The following is a 16017-nucleotide window of genomic DNA, read 5'->3' on the forward strand; positions in this document are numbered from 1 at the left end:
AAATAAAGAAATATCAGCACACATATGGATATTAGCTCCTGTGTCAACCCACCAATCAGGTGAATGACAAACTAAAAGAACTGTAGGTAATAAATTACCATACCCCAATGTTCCTCCATCAGCCTCAACCATGTTTGCAGATTTCTTTTTGGGCTTCCACTTACTCTCCTCGCAGTCCCTAGCATAATGCCCGGCCTTGCCACAAGTGAAGCAATTTTTCTTTTCCTTCTTCTTCTTCTTCTTCTGTTTCTTAAAAGGTGTAGTTATCTTTTGTTTGAGCTCTTACTTGAATTTCTTCTTGTGAGAATTTTAAGGATTTTTCTGCATCATATGGGCACTAGAACTTTCCTTAATAATTTTCTTGCCGCGGACATCCTTAGCTCTCGCTGTCTCTTCAACATCTAAAGAGCCAATGAGGTCGGCAATGCCAAACTCTTGTCTCTTATGTTTCAGAGAAGTAGCAAAGTCTGTCCAAGCCTGTGGCAGCTTAGCAATAATGCAGCTCACCATAAACTTATCCAGCAGCACCGTACCAAAATTCTCGAGTTCTTTTGCCAGTGTTTGTATCTCATAAGCTTGTTCAACCACAGAACGGTCATCAACCATCCTGTAGTCATGAAACTGCCCCATGACATACAACTTACTACCAGCATCAGATACTCCATATTTGGCCTCAAGTGCATCCTACATCTCTTTACCAGTTTGCAGAGTCACATATGCATCTACTATGGAGTCTCCTAGCACGCTGATTATTGCCCTCTTGAACGTAGTATCAGCGTCTTGGAACGCACACTCCTCAGGAGTATGTGGTCCAACTGATCTAGATTCGGCAACAAAGTAGCAGTGCATAGCATTCAACCATAAAATGCATCTCTAACGTCACCTCTTGTAATGTGTGCCCTAAAAACATTTGGTTTCAGCATACCCACAAAGCCGACTACTGAAAAATGCCTATCAGGTTTTTAGATTGTTATAAATTGAGGCAATTTCAGTACCAGTTTAAACCAGAAAAATATTATCAAAATGTTGGTGACATCAGACATGTGGACGTTTGATCTAAGTGTCAAGAACATGTAGACGATACTAATTATCATGATTTTAATCGCTGAAAATAGGGATGAACTACAACATACCCCGCGGCATCAGAGCCGGTTGCGCTAGTCGACATAGCGCCTGTTGGAGTAGTCGTCCTGCTCGATGCAGTGCAGAGAGGTTGCAGTGTCGATCTGCCGCTGCCGCCACGAACGCCGGGAAGAAGATGAGGTTGTTGTACGATCGAGCAGTCGCATAGTCGCTCCTCAAAAACTTGATTGTCGGTCTTCACCCGAGCAGATGAACTCACGAACGGCGCCGGTTTTGGAGGCCTACTCTCCCTATTCCATCCGCAGGAGATCAAGAGTCAGAAACGGAAAAGACGCTCACAGAAGGAACTCCCGTCATCATGAGCGAAAACTCCCGTAACTCTAGCCATTATGAGTAGAAACTCCAGTAACTCCTGCCATGCCATTAGGAGCAGAAACTCCTGTAACTCTCTCATTTAGGAATAGAAACTCCTGCCCATAATTAGCTTGAATGACAAAACCAATTCATGCACCGTATGCTCATGTGGCTCATTCTTTTCTCAACTTCTCAATGTAGATAGACATGGTCCGCACATATAAGTCAAGTCAATATTCAATCAAAAATCTCGTATATGACTAAATCATATAGCACACAATATTTAATAGGGTCTTAGAATTATTCGATTTATTTAGATAAAATATTAGGCTTGGCCACATTAAATCTAACATAGTATGCGTATAGGTTGGAAAACTAGCTCTGTGAGGTCGCGCAGTAAGCCTGGGCAAAATACCCGATACCCATTACCCGTACCCGAATTATCCGAACCCGGACCCGAATTACCCGAACCCGAGGTACCCGATCCCAAATTCGGATAGCGATTTTGATTACCCGAAATTAGTTTGGGTAATTCGGGTAATATCCCCCGGTACCCAAACTACCCGAACTACCCAAAGATTTGTTTTTGTCTTTGTATTTATCATGTGTTGTTAGCTGAACCATTTAACTTATCACTTTATTAGAATATAATTCTCTCTATTTGAATGAGTGACTGTAATATATTATTCTCTACAAATTGCTATTGAAATTCTATACAAATTGCTGCTGAAATTATGTATAGATCGCTACTGAAATTTAGTGTAGTTTGTTGTTTTCTGTAAATTTGGGTATATCGGGTAATACCCGAACCCAAACCCGAACCCGAATTATCGGGTACCCGAATTTGCGGGTAGTGTTTTTTCGGGGATAATATCGGGTAGCAATTTTCATTACCCGAATTTTGAATTACCCGAATTACCCGACCAAAAAAAATCGATTAACCGAACGCCCAGGCTTATCGCGCAGGACGACGGCAGGATCATATCGATGAACGCGTCAATCATGCATGGGATAGGGATATCAGATGTATACTTAGGATTTGATTGGCGTACGTGCGTGCATGTGTGCAGTGCAGGCTAGGAATGGAATGGAATGATAGGTTCCAAATTTCCAATGCAACAATTGCTACTTGCCTAACCACTCCTTTCCGTAGCTCGCTAGTTTCTTCCTTGGGCCTTGTTTAGATACCCACAAAATTCCAAGTTTTTTCACTCTCTCTCCATCACATCAATTTTTAGCCGTTTGCATGGAGCATTAAATGTAGGTAAAAAAAAAAACTAATTGCACAGTTTAGTTCAAAATCACGAGATGAATCTTTTGAGCTTAGTTGGTCCACGATTGGACAATATTTACCAAATAAGACGAAAGTGCTACTATTCATCGGGTTGAAATTTTTCTCAATCTAAACAAGGCCTTGGTTTCAATTCATGCCCTGCACGTCGTCTGACTACTGCGTACCACTCAGCTACTGGTAGGGCGCTAGATAGCCACTACTCCCCCGTACGAATATATATAAGTCCTCCACATTCCTATTTGCAGCAGCATTGGCGTAGTAGAAGAACTAGAGTTGGTGTCCTTGGACACCAGGACAACAATAACAATGGGCAGGAGGCTGCCGGCGGCGGCGTTGTGCCGTGGCCGGGCGGCGACGCGGGTGAGGAGGAAGCGGGTGCAGCGGGCGACCTACTCCTCGCCCTCCTCCAAGCTCCCCGCCGCGGCACTGCCCAGCAGCAGCGGTGGCAAGAAGGCCGGCAGCGCAGCAGCAGCAGCCGGAGGAGCAGGGGGAGGGTGCTACGTCAATGGCAACGGCGCGCTGATGGTGCAAGTGGGCAGCAGCAACAAGGACGACGGCGGCGGGCGGCGGGTCATGGTGCTGGCCGACGGCCGCGCCGAGGCCGCCGGCGCGCTCCAGTGGGCGCTGTCGCAGGCCGTCCGCAGCAACGACACCGTCGTCCTCCTCGCCGTCGCCAAACCGCCGGTCGCCCGAGACGGTCGGTGTCGCTCTCTCATGTGCCGTCGTCGCGTCGGCCATAAAATTGTTGGTTTCACCACGCTCACTAGAATTTCACTGACTATTTTTTCGTCTAAATGTAATGTTTCTGCAGCCGCCAGTGATTCTTGTGTCAAGATGCTGGGGACCCAGAGCCAGCAACACCTCGCCGCCTTGAGGACCGTCTGTGAATCAACAAGGCCAGAGGTACTCACGCACGCAAATGCTACGTGAACAATGTAATTAATTTAATTAATCTCCCAGTAAATTATTACTAGGATAGGATGGAATATAAATCTTGCCAAATCAGTCATCCCACTGTCTATAATATAAATTAAATAAGGCTAAATTGTTTCCGTGTGAAATTCGAAACGAAGGTCAGCCAATGATTCGTGGGATGCGCAATGATTTCTTGCCGTCCACCACCACCAAAAGCAACAGCCACTTAGCGGATTTTGTGGGGGGCGTGGCGCTGGCGCCAAAAGAAAAGAAAAGAGACTCGCGCGGCAATAATGTTGGAGGAGTTGGGGATCCGAGGCTCACGCTCACCAGACGATCACAATTCACAATGCAGGTGAAGGTGGAGACGTGCGCCGTGGAGGCGGAGGAGCGCGCGCCGGCGGTGGTGGACGCGGCCAGGCGGCACGGCGCGTCGCTGCTCGTGCTGGGCCAGCGCCCGCGGCGGCACGCGGTGGCGCGGTGGCTGCAGCAGGTGCTGTGGCGGCGCCGGCGCAGCAGAGGATCCTCCTCCGCCGCCGGCGGCGGCGGCAGCATGGTGGAATACTGCATCGAGCAGGCGCCGTGCGTGGCGCTGGCCGTGCGCCGGAGGAGCTCCGGCGGCTACCTCGTCTCCAGCAAGCACCACAGGGACTTCTGGCTCCTCGCCTAGTTGTCCCAGCACACTGATTATCTACCGATCACTATCACCTCCTTTTGTTTTCTTGTCCCTTCAGTTCAAAACTGTTGCCGGCCTGCTGGTAACTTGATCAGAGCGAGTTTGCCTCTGATCTGCCCAATGATGATGTAAAGCTAGCTATCCGAACGGCGAACAATCAAAACTTCAGCTTGTTCCAGAAAACTGTTCGGTGTGGAAAATGTTCAATGATGGAATGTTTTGACTTTGCACAAAATTAGAATGGCAACTAATATGAAAAAAGAGGTACTATGAAACAGCTTTGTCGAATTAATTATTACTAACAGGGCTATTTTATGACAGTTTTTCAATCTTAAGAGTGCTTTTGTAAAGTTTACTCACAGTTTATTATGAACTGTGTAAAGCGATTTCAGTATTGAACTACCCAAATCATGGTCATGACGAAGCTAATCATTTGGTAATTGACTAAACAGAAGACCTGAATGATTTAGATAATGAATCACAACGTTATTCACACAAACTACTCCTTGCTGAAATTTGTACAAGACAAACTTAACCATTTCACTCAAAATTCCCCTTAGTCTCAAGTGCTGGGAACAAAAAAGAGTATGAAATCCCTAGTTAACACATCATATTAATATGCACTAGTCGCGATGCTATCGGAGGTGAGGGCGGATACAAGCTTGGAACTAGATAAGGACAGGAAGCAACATGTTAGGGGTTAGGGTTAGGATTGAAGAGGTGCCAAGATCCTGCCAAGCTTAAAAGAGGATCCATAATTAGGTTAGATCAACAAGGTGTCAAGCAGTAGGTAGCTAGGCCTGATCGCAAGGGAGACACCAACAAATGGCGGAGAAATGAATCAGAAAGAAGGAAGGGAGGAGAAAGGGGGAAAAGGGGAGAGGAGTACAACAAGGAGTAGGTGTGCCTTTGTTCAATATAGGAATACAAAGCTACTCCCTCCATCCCAAATTGTAAGTCATTCCAAGAATCTTGGAGAGTCAAAGCATCTCAAGTTTGACCAAGTTTATATAATAAGATAATAACATTTATGATACCAACTAAGTACCAATAGATTCTTTGTTAATTATATTTTTATAGTATACCTATTTGATATCATAAATCTTTGTAATTTTTTTTATAATTTTGGTCAAACTTGAGAAGCTTTGACTCTCCAAGATTCTTGGAATGACTTACAATTTGGGATGGAGGGAGTACATGCACACACTATGTAGCTTGGGTTGATTATTATGAGGGTGACAAAGGGTATGATAGCAGCATTGGGCCTATCTAACCAAGCCTTGGAGGGGTCTAAGACGGGACAAGAGAGACAACCGAAGAATGATTTTTATGTAGAGGGAGAATTATTCTATCTTTGGTATGGCAGAAGCTCATATTGGATCAAATGGACATGAACCCGTGGGCGTGCATAACATGCTTGTTTAAACCGGTTGGCACAATCATCCTAAACGGGTTACAAAAAAAAACTACATTTAGCCATGATCATGAATCTTGTTCCTAATTAGTGTACTTTTTCACCTCTACTGGTTTGCTATGCCACGTAGGGGTGGGCGTTCAGTCCCTTCGGTTCTTTTGGTTTGGCATGTTCGATCTCCTGAAAAAAAAAGGTTGAAAATTCGACAACCAATGCAAAATCCTACAAAAGGTTATAGGATTTAATCCAAAAATCCAAGGTAATATAGCACGAACTATTCATCCCATTGAATTAAAAGAACACTAATATGCTAGCTACCATGACTACTAGGTTCTTTCGTAGGAAAAAAAATTAGGTGAGGACCGTCCCTACCCAGGCGTGGTGTGGACTGTTTGGCTGATATGTGGGCCACCGTATCATTTTAATTGCACGCATGGTAAATTAGATGCCCTATGGTCCACACGTCCGCACCGTGTTTTAGTGAGGACCATCCCTACCGTTTTCCCCCCTTTCGTAGTACACAATAGGAGTCAAAGCAGAGGTGAATATAGTAGTTCGCTTGACCTCAATGGCAAAGGCTAGTTCCACCCCTGATTTTAGTCGTTTCTTTCCAAACATTTTCCACTTTAACCTCACCAAACAAAGTAACAATCTCAGTGTAGTAGTTCGAAAGTTTACACCTTGTATTAAGAGCAACAGTCACAAAGATGAGCATATCATTCTATTAGCTGTTGGAGTTATATTCGAGTTATTTGGTCTATTGAGGTTTTGAAGGTCAAATGGCCGGTCCCTAAATTGTACTCCAAACTATAATAAAACATGGATCAAACTCAAATATACTGCTAACTCGTATTCGTTCTTTTTCATCTTCGGTCCTCGGGTTCAAAGTGGCCAGTTCCTCTCTTGTGTGCTAAACCATTTCTAACACCTTTTTAAAAGTTGCACAAAAAAGCAATGTAAGGTGGAAGGAGCTATTGTTAATATTTTCTCTCTAGAAGAGAATGTCTTTTATTATGTTTTAGTTTTATAATGGCACTTTACATGGAAAGAAATGATATTATTTTTTTATCTTACTTTATCTTTTAGAGGAAGGACCCCTTTTTGGTTTTGGAGAAAGTTGTTTATTGCTTATTGCCTTATTGGGCCTTGGCCCTCGGTGCATTGTGATTTGTGGCCCATATTATGAACCAGCCCAACATTCAATCTCAGAGAAACCTCTAAACCCTAGCGGTAGCGGGACCTCTCCCCAGTCCCCTCCTGTCCCGGCCACGGCGAAGACGAAGCCCATGGCGGCGGCGGCGGGGGCGGGGGCTGGCGAGAAGAAGAAGAGCAAAGGAAAGAAGAAGGGCAAGAACGGCCCGGCCAAGGTGGCCATGAAGGCTCGTGGCGCGGCGGCGGAGGAGCGGAGCAACCCGTTCGAGGCCATCTGGTCGCGCCGCAAGTTCGACGTGCTCGGCAAGAAGCGCAAGGGCGAGGAGCGACGCGTATCGCGCTCCCGCTCCGAGGCCATCCGCAAGGTAAGCAGCTGCTAATTACTCAGTTTAGCGGTTTTTCGTCCGGTTGATTTGGTGGCTGATTCCTCTTGCCTTGCTGCAGAGGGAGAACACGCTGCTCAAGGAGTTCGTGGAGAGCGGAAAGTCGTCCGTGTTCCACGACCGGCGTATCGGCGAGAGGGACGACACTCTGCCCGAGTTCGACAAGGCCATCCTTCGCCAGCAACGCGAGCGCTTGGTATGTTGCGCCAAGAGATAGTTCATTAATTGAAGAGCCACGCCAACATTTCTAGCATTTCTCCCGACATTGACATGCTTGGGTGCAAAAGAGACCTAGCATAAACCGGTATCCTTTATCGACCCATTCTTCTATTGGTTTCTAGGCCAAGTTGAAACGAGAAAGCAAGTACAATCTATCTGATGCCGATGAAGACGAAGCCAATGTTCATAACATGATCTCGGAAAAGGATGATTTTGATGAGGAGGTGCCTCTCGATGATGGGAGCGATGATGAAGGTATGATTATTATTGTCTCTCTGGTTGGAATACAATCCTCTCCAGTTTTTGTTATCGTTTTACCCCTCTAGATCATGTGAGATTGTCTACTGTATATGTGCATCCACATTATGTGCGGTATGAGCACGTCTTTTCTGTTACGCACTTATAACATCACTGTTAACTGGATGCCAGACTGCACTGTGATCTTCTGATTTCACATTGTTCTCCATATTCTTGTTGGGCTCACTTTGATGTGGATGTATAAATCTGGCGTTAGTACTCGTGACGCTTCAATAACTAGTTATTGTAGTTATCCTTTTGCATTGTGAAAAGCATTTGCTGGATTTAATTATGCCATTTTGAGCTTTTTACCTCAATGTCGAGAATAAGAATGGTGATAATATTACAGCATTATAAAGAATTGTAATACATATCAGTTCATGTTATTGTTTCTGTGTTGTTCATTGTGCTTTCAATCTTTATACTTCCAGGTAAAATGGTCCTCTCAAAGAAGTGCTTATCTCTCCAAAGTGACGACCATCCTTCAGTGACTGATCTGCCACAAGAAACACATGTGAGTTTCATAGCCACAGTGAGAAACTGAGATGTAAATGCAATCATGTGAATGTGATCCATATGAGGTGACCTCATTCTAGTTATTTTGTGTTAGCAGGGGCAGAAGAGCAAGAAGGAAGTTATGACGGAGATCATTTCAAAGAGTAAATTTTATAAGGTGGGTATCGTGTGTGACCTGACTCTTCTCTCAATAAGCCCTTTTTTGGCAAGTATGTCATGGCCTGGTAGTGTTACCTAGAACAACATCTTTCCCTTTAGTATAACCTAAGGGTTCATTCTTGGTTTGTCCTTTCGGCTTCCGCTGACATCAACTATTGGTCTGAAGCCTCAATGAAAATACCTAGGTAATTGGTTTAGAACATATTGAGTTCCAAACTGTCAATAGCTGCTTACTTCATTGTGTTCAACTCTTGGTACTTCCATCTCAATGAGTTGAATTCTTGGTACTTTTGCTTTTTCACAAACCTTTTGGGATGTATCCCAACATTTCTGACTTCTTCCTATACCAAAGAAAGCTGAATCTAGCTTTGTATGTCTTGTCTTTCCTGACACTGACAATGCTGACCATGCACCCATCAATGGTTCCACTTATATACTATGCTAATAAGTGATAACATACTTATTTTAACAAATTATGTGATATATTTATGCTGCGTCTGATCACATTTTCTGCAATCCAGTGTGTAAAATAATATCTTTGTATGGAACGGCTTAACCTTTTTTTTGCCAGAGCTCTCAATATATATGGAAGATTACAGAGTTGGATTACATACGAGAACTATCTCATGACATATTTGGACTCTAGTCATAGCCAACTTGTATAAGAAACTAAACTGAAATATCTCTAGATTTATATGAATCAGGACTCTATCTAACAACCTCCTCAATCTTAGCTTCCTCATTTGCTTCGAAATCTTTCTAGACTGTGAGGACAACGCTTTGATGAAGCCATCGGCTTTAGAGACCCTTTCTCTAACAAAATGATAATCAATCTCAATGTGTTTTGTCCTTGCATGAAACACTGGATTGGATGATAAATATTTGGCTCCCATGTTATCACACCATAGACATGGTGGTTGTTTCAAAACAATTCCCAATTCAACAAGCAAAGACTGCATCCAAACCAATTCTGCTGTAGCATTGGCTAAAGCTTTACACTCAGCTTCAGTACTTGAATGAGATACAGTGGGCTGTTTTCTAGCACTCCAAGATATAAGGTTAGAACCAAAAAACACAGCAAACCCTCCAGTGGATTTTCTATCATCTATGCATCCTGCCCAATCAGCATCCGAGAAGGCACTGAATAGTATCGAAGGTGACTTACGAATTTCTTGACCAACTCCCAAAGTATTCTTTACATATCTCAAAATATGCTTAGCAGCAGACTAATACAGGGTTGTTGGATTGTGTCAAAATTGGCATACCTTATTTACAGCAAAAGCAATGTCAGGTCTAGTGAGCGTTAAATATTGTAAAGCTCCAACAACACTTCTATACTTTGAGCTTTCTTCTGAACTGAGTGGATCAATGTTTTCAAGTCGTCCGATTAATTGCCCTAATCGGTCCCTGCTGACTGATTAGGGGTACCGTCGACTTGTACAAGTCGTCCGATTATTAATCGCGATTAATCGTGATTAATCGTCCTAGTCGGTCCCATGGCGACTAGGTTCGACTAGACGACTTGAAAACATTGGAGTGGATCTCCACTATAAACTGACAGCTTCTCCGATGTTCTTCATACCAGCTCTTCCAAGTAGTTCTAGAGCATATTTATGATTTATCTTGTGTTAACAAGATTCCACCATCTGTTCTCTTTACTTCAATACGCAAGAAGTGTAAATCTCGTAAGTCTGTGAGTGCATATTCACTACTTAACTTTTGAAGTAAAGTTGAGGTAGCAGATTCTGAAGAGCTTGTCACAATAATATCGTCAACATATATGAGGACAAATATAATTATGCCTGACTTGTTAAAGATAAATAAGGATGTATCTGACTTGGATTGAACAAAACCCAAATCTTGCAACTTACAGCTTAGTCTGGAGTACCAAGCTCTCGGGGCTTAATGCTCAGCACTACCTGATTTTTCACCTATAATGCTTGTTCTGTCTTCAATCTTTTTTATTACATATGTCTTGGAATTTGGAAATTCTTAGTGATGCCATATAACTTCAACACAATTTGCTCTATTGATGCAGGCCCAAAGAGCCAAGGAGAGGGAAGAGGATGAACATCTTGTGGAAAAGTTAGACAATGATTTTGCATCATTGGCCCAGACACAGGCATTATTGTCCTTAACTGAGTCAGCTAAGGTCAAGGTGAACAAAAATGATTCAAGTGCTGGCTTGACGGGGAAGGAGATTTTTAACAAGGTGATCCTTTTTTTTATCATCAGTAACCAAAATACTGTCCATTTCTTTCAGAGATTTCTATCAGAACATATAGTATCAGGAGCTATATATTAACAAGGTGATGCATGGGGTATGGTTAATCAGTGGCTTTGCAGGATGTGTATGCCCACTTTGCTGTTCTCTTTTTTTACAAATTTTAGTTGTTAGTCATGGACAAGCTTCATGTTTTACATGATGGAGTTGCACACTTCTAGTTCATGATACTAAATCTGTATCTATTTTGTTATCTTAATACATGTCAGGCAAAGCCAGATACATATGAAAAACTGGTGAAAGAAATGGTGATGGATCAACGTGCTCGGCCTTCTGATAGAACTAAAACCCCAGAGGAAATAGCACAAGAAGAGAAAGAACGTCTTGAGAAGTTGGAGGTTTGTTCGATATTAATTTAGCACTGGACTTAAGCATTGTTGCTCTTATTTAAAGCTTCTCTCTTCCCATATGTTGCATACAGTTTTAGTTAAGTTTCTTATCTGAATTGTTCTAGTGCGAGTACCTTATGATGATCCAAAATTTGATATGATTATTATGTTTAAGCTTGTAATCCCTACATGTCTATTTTTTCCTTTCTGGAGCTATGAAATACTGATACTGAATTGTCTTGATACTGGTCTTCCTTGTAGGAGGAGCGCCAAAAAAGAATGCTTGGAACTGCTGATTCATCTGATGAGGATGATGACAACGAGGACGATAAGCACATGAAGCTAGGTAACTCAAAACCTATATCTGGAGATGATCTTGGTGATTCCTTCTCTGTGTATGAGTCAATAGGAAAGAAAAAGGGCTGGGTTGATGAAATTTATGAAAGGGAATGTAGAAAGATTGGTGATGATGCAGCAGCATCTGATGATGGAGAAAGCGATGATGAAAATGCTGGTGATGATGGGGCTGATGATGAAGAAGATTCTGAAGAGGACTCCAGTGACAATGACTTTGGTAATATGTCTGCTAGAGATTGGGAGCAAAGTGATGATGATGAGGTTGATGTAGGAGATGATGAAATGGAGGATTTCAAAGAGAAGGAGCAAGAGATCAATGGCAAAGTGGTGGACAAGGATGCACACAATTTGAAAGGAGAATCTAATGTGAAACCACGAGTCAAGGATGGCAGTATTCCTTTTGTTATTGATGCACCAAATGACCTGAAAGATCTATCCTCTTTGCTAGATGGTCGTTCAGAAGCCGAAATAATTGAGATTATTAGTCGAATACGTACTTGCAATTCAATAAGGCTTGCAGCTGAAAACCGAAGGAAAATGCAAGTAAGTAAAAATTGAACTCCTTATGATATCACATTTACTTCTGACTAACTTATCCTTTTCACAACTTGTTCTCTAATATTCAGATCCCTTTGGTAGGTTTTCTATGGTGTTCTTCTGCAGTACTTTGCAATTTTAGCTACCGAAAGTCCAGTGAAGTTCAGAATAATTGACACACTTGTTAAGCCTTTAATTGAGATGAGTGGAGAAACTCCATATTTTGCTGCCATCTGTGCAAGAGAGCGACTTATTCATACACGTACGCGTCTATGCGAAGATATTAAGGTTCCAGGTTTGTGAGATAATGACATGGTTTATTGGAAATTTATTTTGTTATGATTGATGTGCTTTTTTACCATGCCGCCTCCTTTAAATATTATTTCCAGGAAAGAGCAGCTGGCCAAATTTGAAGACGTTACTTCTGCTGAGATTATGGTCTCTTATTTTTCCCTGCTCCGACTTCCGCCATGTCGTTGCAACTCCATTGCTTCTACTTATGTGCGAATATCTGATGCGGTGCCCTATACAATCTGGTCGAGATGTTGCTGTTGGTTCTTTCTTGTGTTCAATGGTGCTTGTGGTATGCTTTTGAACTTATCCTGCGTTTTAGTTTCTTTTCAGAATGTGTAATGATTGTTATAAGTTCTTCAAGATTTTTACCCAATTGATGAATGGATATTTAGAACTTAGAAACTGGAGCTGAATCTCTAGGGCTGGATATCGAGCCAGCTTGGCTCGGCTCGTTAATATTACGAGCTAGAGGGGCAGCTCGGCTCGGCTCGTTACCGAGCTCGAGCTGGCTCGTTTAGCTCGCGAGCTACTACAAAAAAATAGGACACACATGTTTATAATGTTTATGCTACATTAATTCCAGAAGGTGACGTCCATCATTATGCAATCATACATGATTAATACATATCCGGTTCATCAAAAGTATCAACCATGCAACATAGTTGGTCCATCCATGATCATGCAGTTCCAGCATACTAACTAGTTGCTTGCCACCACAAACTTAGGAAAGTCCACAGATTCAATGTCAGCATCATCATCATCTCCCTGGAAAACAATCCATAAAATCAACATTTAAATACCACAACAATTATAAAATTAAAATTCATATGAAACAGCTAAAAATAAGGATTACATACCAATAGAATAGGTGTACACTTCTAGGTCAGCATCATCATCTTCTGGATTCATGGTCGTGGGCTGATAGGCTTCAGCTCGTGAGCAGCTCGCGCGTTGGCTCGAGCTGGCTCGTTAAAATAGCAAGCTAGACTTCCAGCTCAACTCGTGAAAAGGTTAAAACGAGCCAAGTCGAGCCGAGCTGAGCCGACCACGAGTCGAGCGAGTTGGCGAGCCGCGAGTATTTTGTCCAGCCCTATGAATCTCCTTTTCAACTTTCATACAGTACCAAGGAGGACCTTAGACTAGTCCAGAAGTGATTAATCACTTTCCAATGCCTCCTTTCTTATATTGACATGTGTACATATACTAGTTTTTCCATATCTTTTTCTGACAGTAGCAAAACTTGTTTCTTTCCAAATTTTACATCTGTAGGTTACTAAAGAATCTAAAAAGTTCTGCCCTGAAGCAATTGGTTTTCTGCAATCTCTTTTGGTGACATCTCTTAAAGGAAAAGTGGGAACTCATCTGCACAATCAGGTGATTACTAATTCAGATGTTGTTCATATTTTTTGCTAGTTGATTGATATTAAGCAAAATATCATCTTGGTTATAGTTTAATGATCAATTTATGGAGCTCAAGACTTCAAAACCATGGCTCAGTATCCATGATCAAGTGCATGAGGTGAATCCAGTGAATGTCCTAGAAATAGTTGGCATGGATCCTGACGCCCCTTATTTCTCATCTGATAACTTTAAGTAAGTATATGGTTGTAATGACTTCATGATTGTTCGTAGTGGTTCTCTTTTTTTGTTGTCTTACAGTCATTATATTTTCTGGCAGGGCTGGTGTACTTTTATCTGTGGCAGAATGTTTAAGAGGTTTTGTTATTATACATGAAGGGCTATGCTCTTTCCCAGAAATCTTCCTTCCAATATCCTCTTTGCTGCAAGAAATTTTGGACAGATCTGAGTTGCCAGGCACGTTACAAGACATTTTCCATGAAATCATTGACTTGGTTAAAAAGAGAAGTGATGAACACCATGCTTCAAGAGAGCCCCTCCGAATGCGGAAGAAGAAGCCTGAACCAATCAAGCAATTGAATCCAAAATTTGAAGAAAAGTATGTATTTTTTTTTGGTATTTTATGTTTTCAGTATACACCATTCTGTCCTGTTTTGTTCTCAACTTCTCATGGGTCTAATTGTTGGTCTAATTTAGAAAAATGTTTAACTTCTTTTGATCAATTTACTTTTATTTTCTGCAGCTACATCAAGGGTCTTGATTATGATCCTGACCGAGAAAGGGCACAAATGAAAAAGATGAGGAAGCGTGTCAAGAGTGAGATGAAGGGGGCAAAGCGTGAGCTGCAAAAAGATAATTATTTCCTGGCTGCTGTGAAGGAGAAGGAGAGGAGGAAGCGAGATGAAGAGAGAGCTGAGATGTATGGAAAAGCCATGGCTTTCCTTCAAGAACAGGAAAGTGCTTTCAAATCTGGACAGCTGGGGAAAGGAAAGGGCAGGAAAAGGAGGCGGTGATACTCTATATTTCAGGAGCAGTTCGGCCAGTGTAAATATACAGCTTATGTTGCCCCTTGCCACTTAGTTTGTTCATCCTCTTCCCGCAGTACTGGAGGTGGATCTAGATGATTACTGTATTGTGAGCTGCGCAGTCCAACTTAAGTTTGTCCTGACTACAAAAGCAGAGGGTCAAGATATCCCCCTCTTAGTCTTATGGAGCATTCCCACTTGCTTAAAGCTTTGCCTAGAACACTGCAATGCCACAAACACTTTACAAGGCTCCTCCTTGGTAAACTACCACACTTGGCAAAGGCTTTATTTCTCGTGTACTGTGGAGTTGCTCTCCTCTGTGTTATACTGGTGCCATAGTAATTTTCCTAAGCACAGTGAAGAGTTTTTGTTATTTCCATTTTTCTTGTACTCTATGAATTGTTAGCCCTATGGTCATGGCAATTTTGGACACAGTTTTATACTAGAAAAATAATTACTATTACTGTTCTATACTACTACCTCAAAATTATCGCTTTAGTTTTGTTCCAAGCCGAACTTATCTAACTTTGACCAAGTTATAGAAAAATGTATTAACATCTACCATATTAAATAAATGCACTATCAAAATATATTTTTGATGAATCTTATTTGCGCTTGTAGATGTTTGATTAGTTTTTAATGAACTTTGTCAAAACTAAAGAAGTGTAACTTAAAGATGAAACTAAATTTACTCTATCCCATATTTTCTCTTTGGGCACAGGGATTAACGAGTGAAAAACGTGTGGTCTAGAAGAAGTGAGACGTAGATAGAGATGTATTGGGGAAAAAAAGTACTTTAGGAAGTGAGAATAACAACCAGTAGATAGAGTATTAGAAAAAGAAATATACTTTAGAAAGTGAGAATAACAACCAATTTGAGACAAATGTAAAAGACTAGAATGATAACTGCTAGGCAGGTTTCATCTCAGTTTACAAAACTTTCATGTGTTAGTAACAGTGTAGATCTCTGAAACTTATTTTATCGTATGAAACTTTTATCATCTCTTTTTATTTTATGTTATCAGCTTATTTAATACCACGAAACTCTCCTTGTGAGATTGTCGGGACAGCGTTAGAGGGAGTACCATTTGGAACGGAGGGAACAATAGATTACCAGTATCCAAAGCACGACTGCTTCTGCACTTGTGTTCTTGTGCATGAAAGGTTAAAATTTGTTGGTACTTAGTGCTGCTCAAATGCAGGGTTTCTTACATGTGGAGAGCAACAAAGGTTACAATCGTGCTCATGCCGCATGGCTCTTGACGCCTACTTCTGCCTAACTGCTTTACAGGACATGCCACTTCGCCGTCGTTGAGACGAATCCACTGGATCCCTTGTGAGTATGGCGTGCTTCCAATGGCGCATTTGCG

General features: G+C 42.0%; 2 protein-coding genes across 3 annotated transcripts; both read left to right on the top strand.

The window, feature by feature from the left end:
* Positions 1-3006: 3006 nt before the first annotated feature.
* LOC136471760 (uncharacterized) lies at positions 3007-4461 on the top strand. The gene is made up of 3 exons (XM_066469519.1): positions 3007-3428; positions 3543-3634; positions 4002-4461. Exons 1-3 carry the CDS (start codon positions 3038-3040, stop codon positions 4314-4316), a joined length of 798 nt encoding a protein of 265 aa, XP_066325616.1. The 5' UTR covers positions 3007-3037; the 3' UTR covers positions 4317-4461.
* A 2505-nt stretch (positions 4462-6966) lies between these two features.
* On the top strand, positions 6967-15118 carry LOC136471771 (uncharacterized). Of its 2 annotated transcripts, none has more exons than XM_066469529.1 (14): positions 6967-7253; positions 7333-7467; positions 7613-7745; positions 8219-8301; positions 8398-8460; positions 10501-10674; positions 10956-11084; positions 11337-11975; positions 12072-12264; positions 12359-12552; positions 13533-13637; positions 13714-13856; positions 13942-14220; positions 14365-15118. In XM_066469529.1, exons 1-14 carry the CDS (start codon positions 7023-7025, stop codon positions 14633-14635), a joined length of 2772 nt encoding a protein of 923 aa, XP_066325626.1. In that variant the 5' UTR covers positions 6967-7022; the 3' UTR covers positions 14636-15118. The 2 variants fall into 2 exon arrangements, with proteins under 2 accessions (XP_066325626.1, XP_066325631.1); XM_066469534.1 differs by having other exon boundaries at positions 8401-8460.
* The last annotated feature ends 899 nt before the right edge of the window (positions 15119-16017 follow it).

Source organism: Miscanthus floridulus, chromosome 1 (assembly GCF_019320115.1).
Source record: "Miscanthus floridulus cultivar M001 chromosome 1, ASM1932011v1, whole genome shotgun sequence".
NCBI classification, from domain to species: domain Eukaryota; kingdom Viridiplantae; phylum Streptophyta; class Magnoliopsida; order Poales; family Poaceae; genus Miscanthus; species Miscanthus floridulus.

What these genes read in the sequence shown, in the direction of transcription:
- LOC136471760 (XM_066469519.1), top strand. Translation starts at nt 3,038, where the DNA reads ATGGGCAGGAGGCTGCCGGCGGCGGCGTTGTGCCGTGGCCGGGCGGCG. An exon ending in ACCGCCGGTCGCCCGAGACG is followed by an intron (nt 3,429 to 3,542) that starts GTCGGTGTCGCT and finishes ATGTTTCTGCAG; the next exon opens with CCGCCAGTGATTCTTGTGTC. An exon ending in GTGAATCAACAAGGCCAGAG is followed by an intron (nt 3,635 to 4,001) that starts GTACTCACGCAC and finishes TTCACAATGCAG; the next exon opens with GTGAAGGTGGAGACGTGCGC.
- LOC136471771 (XM_066469529.1), top strand. Translation starts at nt 7,023, where the DNA reads ATGGCGGCGGCGGCGGGGGCGGGGGCTGGCGAGAAGAAGAAGAGCAAA. An exon ending in TGATGGGAGCGATGATGAAG is followed by an intron (nt 7,746 to 8,218) that starts GTATGATTATTA and finishes TTATACTTCCAG; the next exon opens with GTAAAATGGTCCTCTCAAAG. An exon ending in AATCCAAAATTTGAAGAAAA is followed by an intron (nt 14,221 to 14,364) that starts GTATGTATTTTT and finishes TATTTTCTGCAG; the next exon opens with CTACATCAAGGGTCTTGATT.